Genomic DNA, 15,126 nt, shown 5'->3' on the forward strand with positions numbered 1-15,126 from the left:
ATGATCCAACTTTGTTACTCTTAGGAGTGAGAATTTGGGCATATCATTTTATTTAGGGCCGCAGACAAGGGAAATACATAAATGCTCATTGGAATATTTTGAAGTATGAGCCATGACCTCACTGGAGTGGAAAATACAGAAAGTAAATAAGAAGAGAAAAATGTTTAACAGTATGTGTATTATCATGATAGCTATTAAGTCATCAACAAGAAACCATTTTCCCCCATAGGGTGGTCAAAAAAGACATCTACATAGGTAGATGCACTTAAAAATATATCTATTGACAAAAGATAGTTAGGACCCTAGAAAGGGCCATCTTAGGAAAAGATTTTAAAATGCCAGGTTCAAAGCACATGGGGACATGACATATTTAAGGAATTAGAAACAGGTAAGAATATCTGGGTTCTATCTCCAATAGATAAAACAGAAAGTAAGAAAGATATATGTGTATCACATTAAACAAAGCCCCTTATACCCACCCGAATCCTTTGGAGCATATTTTCAGTGTTACAACAAACTATTTGTTAAGGGCTTCAAGCAAAGAACATCTGAGGTCTGATGTATATAACATATCTTTCTTTAAACACCCGAATGGAACAAAGCTAGTTATGAGATGGCAGTTAGTCAGGCATGAGATGGTGATGGCTTAGACTGAGGAAGAAGCATTTAAGAAGTCAACTGGGAAGTGTTTTGGATGAGAAATGTAGAACTTGCTGGCAGAGTAGATGTGGGGGAGGTATTAAAAGAGGAATTCAGCATACTTCCTCTTTCTGGCTATCATTAAGCTTCTGCAAGCAAAGGAGTGGTTTAGGCAACTGTGAATTGGGTCTTCAATGTGCATAAGGGAGCTGGCATCAAGAATCCTGGGTTCTGATTGGGATACATATGGTGATTACATGTTAGCTAACATTCTAAGTGAGTATGAGAAGTGAGCACAGCAAGGTACTGGAAGGTTTATGAATTTAGGAGACAAGCGAACATATCTTGTAGCAGTATTCTTAGTAACTACAGAAGTCGTAGAGAGTTTCTGGAAAGGTACTGGTTCTCAGTCCATGTGGGAAAGCCATTGGGAGCAGAGGATGCCCAACTCAGTGTCAGGACACAAGTATTCATAAGTAACAAGTGAAGTAGACACTTTTCCCCTTGGACCCCCTTTGTGCTTGTGTTGCTCTGAGAAGGTGCTACTCACACCAGAGAAGGGTCTTTCCCATAAACATACTCATATTTTTCCAGAGCCCTGTCTCTCATTTGATTCCACATCCCACCAATGTTACAATCATTAAACCCCCAAAGTGTTTTTCTTTAGCTTACATAATATTAGCTTTTTACATATGAACATCTTTGATGTTTAAAGTCATCCAGCTATTAAATGGCGATGCTTTGAATAAGATGTAAGTGTTCTTTTTAAAAATAAATTTCTTCAACAAAATGCGAAAGGGGGTAAGAGAAAGATTTTTCCTGGTTAGAAGAGCTGGGAGGAATTGGGGGAGAGATGCATGTGATCAAAACACACTTCACACTCGTACAAACATCTCAAAGAAATAACCAAAGAAATATCATATCTACCCCCCTTTCCTCCCATATCCCCCTCCAAGTCCCCTTTTATTCACTTATATGAACCTTCTCATTTCATAGTTTTTGTTTCCAGATTTTATTTTTATCTTATGTGTATGGGTTTTTCTGTATGCACATGTCTGCACACTGATCATGGGTAGTGACAAAGAGGACAGTTGATCCTCTGGAACTGTAGTCACACGGAGTTATGAGAGTCCATGTGAGACCTGAAGACACAGCTCTTCCACCCCAGAGAAGCTCCAATATACAACAAAGACACATGCACCACAATGTTCATAGAAGCTCTATTTATAATAGCCAGAAGCTGGAAAGAACCCAGATGTCCTTCAGTAGATGAATGGATACAAAAATTGTGGTACATTTACACTCAGCCTTCAGAAACAATGACTTAACCAAATTCTTAAGAAAATGGATGCATCTAGAGAATATCATCCTGAGTGAGATAACCCAGACACAAAAGAACAGACATAATATGCAGTCACTGATAATTGGATACTAACCCCAGAAAGCTCTGAACACCCCAGAAACAAGTCACAGACTATATGAAGTTCAAGAAAAAAAAAAAAAAAAAAAAAAAAACAGAAAAGAAAAAAAGCCATTATGCTCAATCCTTACACACCAAGAAAACTTTGTCTAATTCCAGGTTACATCTTATTTTACATGTACTTTATGCTCATTGTAACTAGTAAGACCTTAATGCACACTATCAAAACTTTGGAAAAAAAATAGTCAAGCACTGACAAAAATGTATTCGTATACTTTAACGCAAAAATGCTTAAAATTTGTTCATTTATCTTTGTTTTTTAACATAAAGTTGTTCAAAAAAAAAAAAAAAGAGAGTCCATATGTGCTGGACAGAACCTAGGTACTCTGGGCAAGTGTTCATGCTCTTAACCCTTAAACCACCTCTCCAAGCCCCCTTCTAAGTGTTCAAGTTCTCCCTGTTGTATTATCTCCCATCCCTTACTTCTCTTCAGAGTGAATATTGGTTTGTCACAAATAATGTTCATGATGTTCAAATACCTTGAATGAACGCTGGGGTTGTCATAGGGCTATTTCTGAATCAACCAAAGTGATCATATGATTTTGGTACTTGAGTCCTTTTATACAGTCAATTATATTTGTTGATTTATGTATGTGAACCTTGCCTGGTTCACTGGAATGAAGCCAACTTCACCAAATAGAATGATATTTGGATAGATACTTGAATATAGTTTGCAAGTACTTTGTTGAGAATTTTTTTATGTCAACGTTTACCAGTGAGACTAGTCTATAATTCTATTTTCCTTTGGACTTTTATTTGGCTTCTCTGTCAGGATAGTGGTTTTAAATAAAGAGTTTGGAAATTTTTTTTTCTATTTTACAGAATAATTTTAGTAGTATTAGTGTTACTTTAAGATCTTCCTTTAAGATCTAACGTAATTGTAATTTGAATCTATTTGGCTCTGAATTTTAAGTTGGAAACCTTTTGATTACTGTTTTTCATTGGTTGTTCAGTTGTGTTTATGTTATTCACTTTATATTGGTTTAATTTTGGTAGTATATGAAATTCATCCATATATTTTAGATTTTTCAATTTGGTAAAAAATATTTTTAATGTAAATCCACGTGATTCTTGGAATTTTTTTAGTATCTTTTATAATTTTTCTTAATTCCTTCAGATTTTATCTTTATTTTTATTAATTTAGATCTTCTCTCTTTTGCGCTCATATTGGGTACAATTTTGTGAATTTTGTTTATCTTTTAAAAACCCAACTGTTTCATTGACTCCTTTAATTACATTATTAATTCTTATTTTATTAAATTTTATCTTGATCTTCATTATTTCTCTTCAACTACAACTTTGCTGATTGGGTTGTTGTCTCTTTTTTTGGATTTTATAAATTAATTATTTTGTTTATTTTATCCCATCTGTTACCCCTTTCTTATCCCCCCCAGCAAAGCTCTTTCCCCCATCTTCCCCCTTGTCTCTAAGAGTGTGCTCCCATTTTTCCTCCTTCTCATCCTCCCTGCTGCCCTGGGACATCAAGTCTCTAAGATTAGGCTCATCCTCTTTCTCTGTCTTACTCAGGGTTTCTATTCCTTCACAAAACATCATGACCAAGAAGCAAGTTGGGGAGGAAAAGGTTTATTCAGCTTACACTTTCCATATTGTTATTATCAACAAAGGAAGTCAGGACTGAAACCCACGCAGGTCAGGAAGCAGGAGCTGATGCAGAGGCCATGGAGGGATGTCACTTACTGGCTTGCTTCCCCAGGCTTGCTCAGCCTGCTTTCTTATAGAACCCAGGTCTACCAGCCCAGGGATGGCTCCACCCACAATGGGCTGGGCCAGGGATGACTCCACCCACAATGGGCTGGGTCAGGGATGACTCCACCCACAATGGGCTGGGCCAGGGATGGCTCCACCCACAATGGGCTGGGCCCTCCCCCCTTGATCACTAGTTGAGAAAATGCCTTACAGCTGGATCTCATGGAGGCATTTCCTCAACTGAGGCTCGTTTCCCTGTGATAACTCCAGCTTGTGTCAAGTTGACATACAAAACCAGCCAGTACACTGAGGCCAGAACAAGGCAGTCTTCTACATACAGGCTGAGGACCTTGAACCAGCCCAATTTTGCTTCTTGGTTCCTGTCTCAGTCACTGGGAGCTCTTAGGGGTCCAGTTTTTTTTTTTTTTTTTTTTTTTTTTTGACATTGTTGGCCTTCCTTTGGGGTTGCTGTCACCTTTAATTTTTTCAGTCCTTCCACTAATTCTTTCATAGTGATTCTGATCTCCATCCAATCCTTGGCTGTGAGTATCTGCATCTGTATCAATCAACTAACTGATGAAAAGGCCTCTCAGAGGACAGCTATGTTAGCCTCATGTCATGAATGTACATTTAGGTCTGGGCTACCTCACTCCGGATATTTTCTAGTTCCATCCATTTGCCTGCAAAATTCGTATGTCTTTGTTATTAATAGATGAATAGTATCCATTGTGTAAATGAACTACATTTTCTGTTTATCCATTCTTCATTTGAGAGACATCTGATTGCTTCCAGTTTCTGAATATTAAGAATAAGCCTGCTATGAATATTGTGGAGGGTGTGTCCTTGTGATATGGTGGAAATCTTTAGAGTTATACTAAGATAGTTTATATTATTTGTTACTATTATAAAGGGTGGTGTTTCTCTAATTTCTTCCTCAGCCGATTATTATTATTTGTATAGATGAGGACTATTGATTTCTTTGAGTTAATTTTGTATCCAGCCACTTTACTTAAGTTGTTTATTAGCTCTGTGTGTGTGTGTGTATTTATGTATACTGTCATATCATCTGCAAATAGTGTTACTTTGATTTCTCCCTTTCTAATTTGTATCTCCCTTGATCTTCTTTTGTTGTTTTATTGCTTCGGCTAGAACTACAAGTACTTACATTGAGTAGATAGGGAGAGATTGGGCAGCCTTGTCTTGTAGCTGATTTTAATGGGATTGCTTTACATTTCTCTCCATGTAATTTGATTTACCAATGCATCTAGGTTCATCATTTGATGTTTATTTACAACTTCTCTTACTTTTTATTGTATAGGTACTTAAAGCTATAAACTTTCTTCTCTGAACTGCCCTCAATTTATACCATTGGATTGGGTATTTTTTTTTTCATTTTCATTTACTTCTAGGACATTTTTAATTTTTTTTTCTTGATTTCTAAATTGCTTTATTCTTCATCCAATAGGGTGTTTTTCAATCTCCATGGGTTTGGAAATTGTCTGTAGTTTTGTCTGCTGTTGATTTACATTGTGGTCAGATGTCATACAGAATGTTGTTTCAATTTTCCTATATTTGTTGATACATACCTTGTGTCATAATGTATGATCTATTTTAGAGAAAGTTTTCAAGGCTACTGAGAAGAATGTGTATTGTTTGGTGTGTGAGTGGTATGTTCTGCACATTTCTATTAGTTCCGTGGTTTATATGATGCTATTTAATTGCATTGTTTCTTACTCAATTTTTATACAGTTATCTGTCCAAGAGTGAAAGCAATTTAATGAAATCACATATTATTTCTGTGCTTTAGTAAATTTATGATATTTAGTCAGTATTTTCTTTACAAAATTGATTTAGCTTATATTTGGTGCTTATATATTAGAATTATAATTTTCTCATGGAAATTTGTTCCCTTTATCTATATGAAGCAACTCTCTGTGGTGGTTAGTAAGAATGGCCCTACAATGATCCATATATTTAAATGCTTAGTCATCATGGAGTGGCACTGCTTGACAGGGATTAAGAGGTGTGGCATCATTGGGGTGTCACTTAGAGTGGGCCCTGAGGTTTTATCAGCCCAAGCCATGCCCTCTGGCTATCTTCCGGCTTCCTCCGGATCTCAATATAAACCTTTCAGCAATTTCCAGCATCATATCTGCCTGTATACAACCATACTCTCTGACCATGATGATAATGGACATAAAACTCTGAAACTGTAAGCAATATCCAGATGCATGCTCATATTTTATGAGTTGCCATGGTCATGGTGTCTTTGCACAGCAATGAAACACTAAGACACCCTCTTTATGCCTTTTGACAGTATTTGGTTTCAAAGACATTAGAATAGGAACGATTGTTTCTTCATTTTATTTGTTTTCAGTTTTTATATTGAGTTTTTTTCACCCTAAGATAGTGTTTATATTTAGTGATAAACATGTTTCTCGAAGCAGCAAAAAGAAAGACTCTGTCTTCTATAGTCAGCTAATTTTTTTTGATGTGTGAATTAAGACACTGAATTTTAGAGTTTTATTGAAAGGTGTGTATATTTTATTCATATTTTGTGTTTGAAAATTTGTCATCTATTTAATGAGTGATACAGCATTTTTTTTCCCACCCGTAATCTCTTAATTGTGCTCATCGTTTTCCTCAGACTGAAGTATTCATTCCAATATTCTCTGTTGGGCTATGTTAGTGGTAATTAATTCCATTAGCTTGATTTTTATCACAGTAAGTTTTCTTTAACCATGAATTATGGCCGACATTGGCTGGGTATATTAAAGAGAGTTTTCAGTTATAATCTTTCAACGTTTGCGAGATTTATGCCCCCTTTTATTCTTTTCTTCTTTTTTTATTAGTAAGGAAACATAATTAAAACAAAAACCAAAAACCACAACAATCTTAAATGTAGAAGAGCAGTTAAATAAAACTGCTACTGAATTCAAGGATGTACCCAACGTACATGCTTCCTCCCTGTGAGGCATGTGACTGTGTATGTAGGCAGACAGGTAGGTAGGGTGTGTGTGTGTGTGTGTGTGTGTGTGTGTGTCACGAACTTTTCATTAAACAATCTCTTTTCCTCTTTTCTTTGCCTCTGTATCCTCTGTGGTTCCAGTGCCAGCTGAACTTGTCCCAATCCCAAATCTCTCCTTCCATTTCTTCAGCTTCTCATCATCCTCAGACTTTCTAGAGATGGAAGAGACATTCAAACCCAAATCTCTCTGCTCTTTCCTTTAGTTTATCCAGGTTAACCAGAGGCTTGGTGTCAGATGATAAACCTTTCGTTGGAACTGAAGAAATTCCAAACCTTGCTGCCTGAGCAGCCTTCTTCCTCTCCAAACTTACAGGTACATTGAATCGTTCAGCCCTCTTCTGCATCCTCTCTGTGTGAGGTACTCCAGGTGTCATTTTCACCACCTTCTTTTCTGATGCCACATTAGCAGCTTTCTCAGGAGGCTCTTCCTCTTTAACAGGAAGTTCTACCAGATTTGGTTCTTCTTTCTCAGTTTCATCTCCCAGTACATCTTCTTCATTTGCTTTTTCTTCAGCATGTTCTTCAAGATATGCCTGGAGCCTATTGATAAGATCTTGTTTTATTCCCTTGGTCTCTAAATCACAACCCAGACACTCTTGCTTTAGTTCGGCAAGCTTCAGTTTGTGGAACTCCACCGTCTCGGTCGCCATCTTGCTGCGCCTTACTCTGCCCGCAGCCCTTCTTTAGTTGATGGATTGAAACGTAATGGTCAGCAGCTTTTCTGCCGGGCCTGCCTCTCTATGGGACTTGCCTCTTTTCTTTTGCATTTTCAGTACTCTCTCTCTGTTCCGTTGATTTAGGGTTTTAGATATAGTGTTAACGAAGAGTTTCTCTTCTGGTCCTCCTGCTCCACTCTTGTACTTGGATGGGCTTCCTTTCACTATATTTGAGAAAACATCTTCCATGATTTCATTAAAAAAATTATGGCATTATTCTTGGATACTTAGTATATGTAAGTATTGCCATAATTTTTGACATCTTCTGTCCATACATTCATAAATTATCGTAGACCTTGACTGACTCTTCCAATACTTCATTTTTCTTTTCATATCTTCATACACAGTATTTTATTTTTTATTAGCTACTCTGTATTTACATTTGAGATGTTGTCTCTTTACCCTGCCCTGCCTCCATCCCTGTTTCCCCTCCAGTTGCCTTCACAAAGGTGCACTCTCTCCTGAGCCCCCTCCCCACCCCATTGCCTTGGCATTCCCCTACATTGGGAAAAATGTGCCTTCCCCGGAACAAAAGCCTCTTCTCACAATGATGCCAGACACTACCATCTTCAGCGATATATGTGACTGGATCAATAGATCTCTCAAAGTGAGCAAAAAAGTTGGTGTTTTACTCCATGGGAGTTTTGAAGTGTTTGGTTGATAATGTTGTTCTTCCCATGAGGTTGCAACCCCTTTCAGCTCCTTAGGTCCTTTCTTTAGCACCCTCATTGGGATCCCTGAGTACAGACCGATGGTTAGCTGCAAACATGCTCGGCTGTATCAATATGACTCTAGCATAGTCCCTGAGGGGGCATCTCTGTCTGGTTCCTGCCAATAAGTATTTTAGGGATCAGCTATAGTGTTTGGATTTGATGACTGCATATCATACATGGTATTTTCTTTCCAGTAACATCCATACAGTCAGTGAGGATATATCCACTTAAGTTTTTATTTGTCCTATTTTATTTTTCACTTCCATTATCACTGTGGTTTTATTTTTCCCGTATTTTATCTCCTTATTAAATTCTGTTTTGACAACATGGATGAACTTTCTTATTTCATTTTGCTGTCTGTACTCTTCTGGGATAATTCTGGAGTTCATTGTGAGCTGTTGTATCATATTTAAAATCATTTTTGAAAATTCTGACTACGAACTTCTATGTCAGTAATTTTCACTGGAGGACAACTGAATGGGGTTGGTAATTTTCGGTGGCATCAAGTTGTCTTAAATTTTCATGTTTCTTAGGTTCATCTTCTGCGATACGACTAACTAGAGCCAGGTTGTTGGTTGAGACTGGAGATCAGCTGTGGGGCTGTGCTGTGTTAGGTTGGTGTCCCAGGCACCAGACTCTATCTTTCGGCTGTCACTATCCAGTCGTTATCCAATTTTGATAACATATAAAGCAGATGCTTTTTTAAATATTAGTTCTTGAAGGGGAGAGCCAATGGCACTGTGTATACAGCTGGGTTAGTATGGGAGGAATGGAGGCAAAGGGAGCAATTGCTGTGTGACTGGCAATAAGTATTGGGCTGTTAGATGGGAAGTAGAGGAGAGGGGCCCAAATAGGACTTAGAATAACTCAGTAAAAACAAAAATGGGGGGGGGGGTCGTGGGACATTTGGTTAATGGCAGATTAGAGTGATAACGTAAGTTGTAAAGTAGGTCTGCCTTTGAACTTTGGGGGAAGGAAAAGTAACAGGAATGGGTATAGGAAAAGAGACAAAAAGGGGGGAAAGGAGAGATAGAGATAGTCATAGATAGTTAGCGATATATAAATAAGGAGAAGGAGGGAGGAAAAGCAAGGAAGAGTGAAAACTGTACAGGACAACATTCTACACTGCGCTGAGCATGGGTATGAATTTGACCGAAGCATATACATATTTTTTAAATGAAATAATTATTTTTTAAAGGCTGCTTAGTCTGAGGAGAAACCCACTCAGAACCAAACACACGTTTATAAGCTTCCTATCCTTTTCTGTCCGTTCAAGCCTCGTTGCTGGCAGATGGTAACAAGTTCCTCCCTTCCCCCACCTCACTTAGAAATTGCCAAGGGCCAGTAATGGAAAGATGTTGGTCAAAGGCACACAGTTTTGTTTATATGGTGACTTTAGACAACAATAGTATCAGATATACTTGATATTTTGGTAAAAGCTATTAGGCGTTTTCTGCCTTCCAACTTGGTAACTATTAGAGGAGGTGGATAAGTTAATTAATTGGGGTAATAAAATCAAATCATTAACACTGTAAATATATACACTTTTGTTAATACCTCATTAAGGCTGAGGAAAACAAAGATACACAAACCCTTCACCAGCGAGGCTGTGGGCTACAGGCCTGTCAGCGTCAACTCTATTACCTCTTCTTCACTAAGTCCTAACCCTGGGCGATCTGTAATATATTTTCATACATCACCAGCTTAATACATGGTTGGGGATGTGTAATTCAGCCATGTCACCTTTGCTAAGGGAGAGGTGATTCAGTCTTTCCTCAAAGTAAGTTTTTGGAGGGAAGTTCTCCTCAGACAAGTGAACAGAAGCAACGTTTAGTTGTTGAAGGATCTTTATTATCTTTATCCATTCTTTATATGTACGTACACATTGGCTGCTCTTATGGAGATTCCAATCTATACATGTTCCTGAAAGGATAATGAAATTAAATACAATATGGATATTAACTATGGATGCAGGTCAGCAGGGCCCTCTTGTGAACATAAAATTCCTTGGCTCTGGGGCGTAATAATGGAAATGGAGAACAGCAGTTGATCCTTCAAATCATTCACAAAACTCTGCTGTTCTGTTTAGCTGGACATTAAAAGGCAATAGAAACCCACCCCCTTGATGTGTAGAGGAAACTTGGGAGTGGGAAGTATTTGACTAAAATGTTGAGTGTCAGGGGTCTCTGAAGATAAAGTACAGACAGAGGACCGAGAAAGAATTAATACATCTATGTAAAAGAAATAAAAAAAAAAAACATGGGGCGGCAGACACTGAAGACACTACATTTGATAAAATCTCAGGAAAAATAGAAAGTTACCTCAGCCCAAGACCAGCTGTCCGTCACAGACTCCTTCCTCAGCAGCTCCCCAGTGGCCCCGCCCCGGCCCCGCCCTCCGGCCCCGCCCTCCGGCCCCGCCCCTCCACCTCCGCTCCGCTAGTCCAGCTACTCTGGCCTCGCTGGCTCCGCCTCTTCTCCCCGTGAGTGCTGTACAAATAAGCGGGAGATCCCGCCCACTCCCTGCCTTCGACCAATAAAACACGGCTTCGTCATTTGCCACTGCCCGGTAGCTGGTGACGTACTGCGTCTCCCCGCCCTCTCTCCCCGCCGCCTCCGGGTTCTAGGAAGATGGCGAAGGTCACTGAACGTTACGACGTGACTTGGGAAGGTAATTGTGGGCGGGGAGGGTGCAGGAAGACCCAGAGTCTTGGGAAATGGTTCAGAAGCACCCAGAGTTCCCGGAGAGATTCGGACCCCGTCGTGTCCTCCTCCGGGCAGCTCTCCCTCGGCGGAACCGAGGAGACACTGGGGCTGGTTGCTTTCCTGGGCCCGGCCACGGTCTGCGGCGTACCCTGCTGCGTTTGCTGGTCGGTACACCGATCCGGCTGCCTCCCTGCGCACCGGGTCTGTCTTATCCTGTTTAAGAGGCAGGGGGAACCCGTGGTCGCGACTGTCACACAGCATGTGGTTTCTGGGAGGCGTGGAGGAGGCGGGATCTATGTTTTGAAGCTTGCTTGGAACCAAGAGATAGGTCCAGTGAGGCCTGTGCTAAGTGTTTGGAAGGGTTGAAGTGTATAGAAAAGCTGTGTGGGAGATCCATAAAGAAATGTGCTTCTTCAACATGCACTTTCTGTTCGGTTCTCTTTTCAGGACTGGGTTTCGAATGTCTTCCCCTTTTAACTTCATTGGCCAAACCTACTTAAAGCACACAAAATAGCTTTTCCTTCTTACTTTCTCCCAATTAATTCGTTGACTGAAGAAGAATGTAACTGGTTAATTTGGAGGCATGTGTTCACATTTGGTAGTCTTTTCCTGTCTAGTTGACCAAGAGTGGAGAATCTTTAAATAAAACATTCAAACAAATATTAAATTTTATATTAAATTAAAATTTAAATATTAAAATAAAAAATCTTTGGATCACTTCTGTATGAACTGTTATCTCTTTCAGAAACGTTGGTGGGAGTCATGCTTAAGAAAATAAATGAGTTTTTTTAAGAAACGTGGAATTTCTGTCCATGGGTCGTTCATATTTTCAGCAGTTGGCACAGTACAGTGTATTTCAGTAGCCAGTTTGCCCATTGAATGCTTTTGTGGGATCTTTAACCTGTAGAGTGAAGTTTACTTGCATTTTTTGATTGTGAATAAATTTCAGATCTTATAAGGATCAAAAGATTGTATATTGATAGAAAAATGTAAATTCTAGTTCTTTTGTCTGTCAAGTAATACAGAGCCCCAACCTTCAAAGAGTTTACAGTTTAATGGAACAACAAATCTCTCAATTCATTTTTAAAAGGTACGTGTCAGCACGGACCCTTCAACTGTCAAGTAGATAGGTTAGTGGGTGTTCCTTTCATTGCTTTTAAAATCTTATAAATACTTCATGATTGTTGAAAAATGATATTGTGAAGAATATCTTTAAAAAAATCTGTGAGTGTGTACAATCAAGGAACAAGGATTATATCACTGCTGGCAAGAAAAATGATTCTGTATAGCTTCATACTGTCCTCTGGGCATTCTAAAGTATAGTGTTGTAACTAGACTTGGAATAGTTACTGTGTAAATTTGTTGAGCAGTGAAAGAAGAAATTATTTTAAAGTGGTAAGTAAGCTCTTAACCTGAGAGAAAAGATTTTGTTGTTGGGCGCTGTAGTATTATGTCACTCTGCTGAAAGATCTGGCTCTTGGTGGCATCTAGCTAGCTCTGAGACCTGGCTCAACTTGTGTTTCCTAGATTGCCTAAGTTGTCATGTGCTTGTCTTAGGGGCCGGCGCAAGCAATGCCTTCTTCCACCAACAGTGGTCTGCCCTCACACTCCTCACTCTTAAATGCTAGTCTCAGAATAGTGCTCGACCCTGAAGCATGTACCTTCTTACTCCTGCCACCAGATTTACAAAAGAAGGAAAGAGGAAAACCAAAATGGAAACCCCAAGCAACTGAATGGAACAAAGCCTGCTCCTGGATTGTATGTTTTCTTGCTATTAACGCAGATGCTTGCTTGCGTTACCTCAGATTTTTTTCTGTTAGAGTGAAAGGAAGTAACCCTCCTGCGTTCACTCTTATTTAACTAGTGCTTGACTCAGGGAAGAAACATGGCTTATTGATTATCGAACTATTGAAAGTGTTAACAGCCAACACTAGTAATTTGTCTATTTTTTTTTTCCTTTCTAGCTTTCTGTTCATTATTTTATGGGACGCTACGTACCTCAGTGGCTAGAACACAGTTTTTAATATTGTAGAGAATTTTGCTTGTATTCCTTGTTTTTCCTTATTCCCTTATGAAACCCCAGTTTTGACATTCCATGGATGTAACTTCTCTCTCATACCTAGCAGACAGTCTCACAGCTGACATTACGGTCTGCTGACTCTCAACTTTTCTGCTTCCTTTTCTGGATGTTCTCTGAGCCTAAGGAACAGTGACTGTGTTGTGTGTATCAAGAGTTTGGGTTCTATGTCTTACTCTTTCTTTAAGGTGCTAGAAAGACCTTGTTGCAATTCAGATGTTTATATATCTCTGCCATGCTTGCCATTACAGATAACGCCCTCTATGCAAGATTTTGATTTTGTATCTTTTTGTATGTATATATGTGTGTGATATATGTGTGTATGCATGTAGATGCCACAAGTTCCTGTTGGGTGTTTGTCTATTGATTTCTACCTAATTTTTCAAAACAGTTTGTCTCACTGCATCTTGGACTCACTGATTGGCTGGATGATTAGCCTGTGGGTCTCCAGGATCCACCTGCCTGTGTTCCTGTAACTAAGGGAGGGTGTTGCCATGACCAGGTCTTTGCAAGGGTTCTAGGGATTGGGGGCGAGGCCTTTCTCCATTCTTCTGCAGCAAGCACTGTCTTTCTCCCCAGCCCCTTGCTTTTGTTTCCTAATAATACTCTTCTGAGTTCACTTCATTCGTTTCACACCGTTCTTTTGATAGGCACTCTGCATCCGTTTGCTCCCAAGAGCTGGAACACACTAGAATGGCTTCACATCTCACTGACCCACTGCCATACATAATTGGAAGAACACATCCACTGAAGTTTCTATGCATTGAAATAACTTCCTTTTTGCCTTCAAATTCCGTACCTACCCCATCCATTGAGAGCTGAGACAATTTCATTATCCTGTAACTGATTTGGTGATCCAAATTTGTGACCCTGAACAGTTGTTAAAAGGTATATCCTGATTCCTATAACAGAATCTGTAAGTGGTCTTTAAGAATTCGTATTTGAATGGAGGAAATAGACGGAGCAAAGAAGCAGAGTAGGAAGCGGGCTAGTTTCTTATCTCTGGAGGTCCAGGAATCGTAGTCCTTAGGGAAAGGTGAGCAGGACCCTTGTGACCTGTCTTATTGGGAATGGTTCCCAAATTTTATTTCTAGCCAGAGGTTTACTTCCTTAAGGTGACCAAACTTGTTGTAGTGCTTTATGTTTACTAGAAGGTTTTCTGTACATACTTGGTAGTAGGAGTCCTAAGTGCAGACTACGTACATGGGGAGCGTGTGTGAATGAAGTTGGATGAAAGATGTAGCAATACCTCTGAGGAGTTCAAAGTGCATGACTTTTAATAGTAACCTGATGCTGCCGGGTTGTCTTGGTCTCTGTTGCTTAGATCCTTGCGCTTGCCTCTTGCCATCTTCTTATCTTTGATGTTAGTTGATGTTGTTGTCTCTGGATGCAGTTGTCTTTCCTGTGTGTCTGTGGGCCGTGGGCTCCAGAGGGGGGTTGGTCCTGGGTGTTCAGGTCACTCTGGGCAGGCTCTGAGTTCTGATGGAGGTGGGCCGGCTCTAGTGCTGGGTGCAGATGGAGGCCCATGGGCTGGCTCAGTGGGGAGAGCGCTCCCGCATCTCTGAGTGCTCAGTTCTCTGCGGGCAGGTCACTAAACCTGATAGCAGTGTGCCTGCTCTGCCTGTGGCTCTGGACAGAGATGGAGGCCGGCTAATAGTAATCAAAACTGGCTTAGAAGCAAAGCAAAAGTCCAAACCACAGCACCATCCAAACACGGGCTCTCAGTTTTGCTGTATTTAAGTTCCATGAGAGACCTATAAAGCTGTAATCCTGTGCATTTAATAACCAAAGTGGTAGAAATGTTCATTGATAAGTCCCAATCACTATCTTCAAGTTGATGAGGCAATTGATTTGTACTAGATCCCTTGCTCTTTCTGATTCCTTTGTTTTCCTGTTTTAATTGGATATTCTCTGTATTTACATTTCTAATGTTAACCCCTTTCTCTCACTCCCATCTCCCTCCCCCTCCCTTTGCTTCCATGAAGGTGCTCCCTCTCCAAACCACCCTCTTCACCTAAGCACCTTAACTTTCCCCTACACTGAGAAAACAAGCCTTCACTG

At 39.8% G+C, this 15,126-nt stretch overlaps 1 protein-coding gene and 1 pseudogene across 2 annotated transcripts in view; one reads left to right on the forward strand and one right to left on the reverse strand.

Moving 5' to 3' along the window:
- Positions 1-6,882: 6,882 nt before the first annotated feature.
- Positions 6,883-7,504, reverse strand: LOC308414211 (SAP domain-containing ribonucleoprotein-like; annotated as a pseudogene). Its single transcript has one exon. The product of its transcript is annotated as an SAP domain-containing ribonucleoprotein-like (transcript).
- A 3,387-nt stretch (positions 7,505-10,891) lies between these two features.
- Positions 10,892-15,126, forward strand: part of EMC2 (ER membrane protein complex subunit 2) — a 33,727-nt gene continuing 29,492 nt past the window's right edge. Inside the window, exon 1 of the mRNA XM_080909353.1 lies at positions 10,892-10,953. Coding sequence (XP_080765479.1) covers positions 10,914-10,953 — 40 coding nt within the window. The 5' untranslated portion in view covers positions 10,892-10,913. The remainder of the gene's footprint in view (positions 10,954-15,126) is intronic.

Source organism: Micromys minutus (assembly GCF_963924665.1).
Source record: "Micromys minutus genome assembly, chromosome: 33".
Lineage (NCBI taxonomy): Eukaryota > Metazoa > Chordata > Mammalia > Rodentia > Muridae > Micromys > Micromys minutus.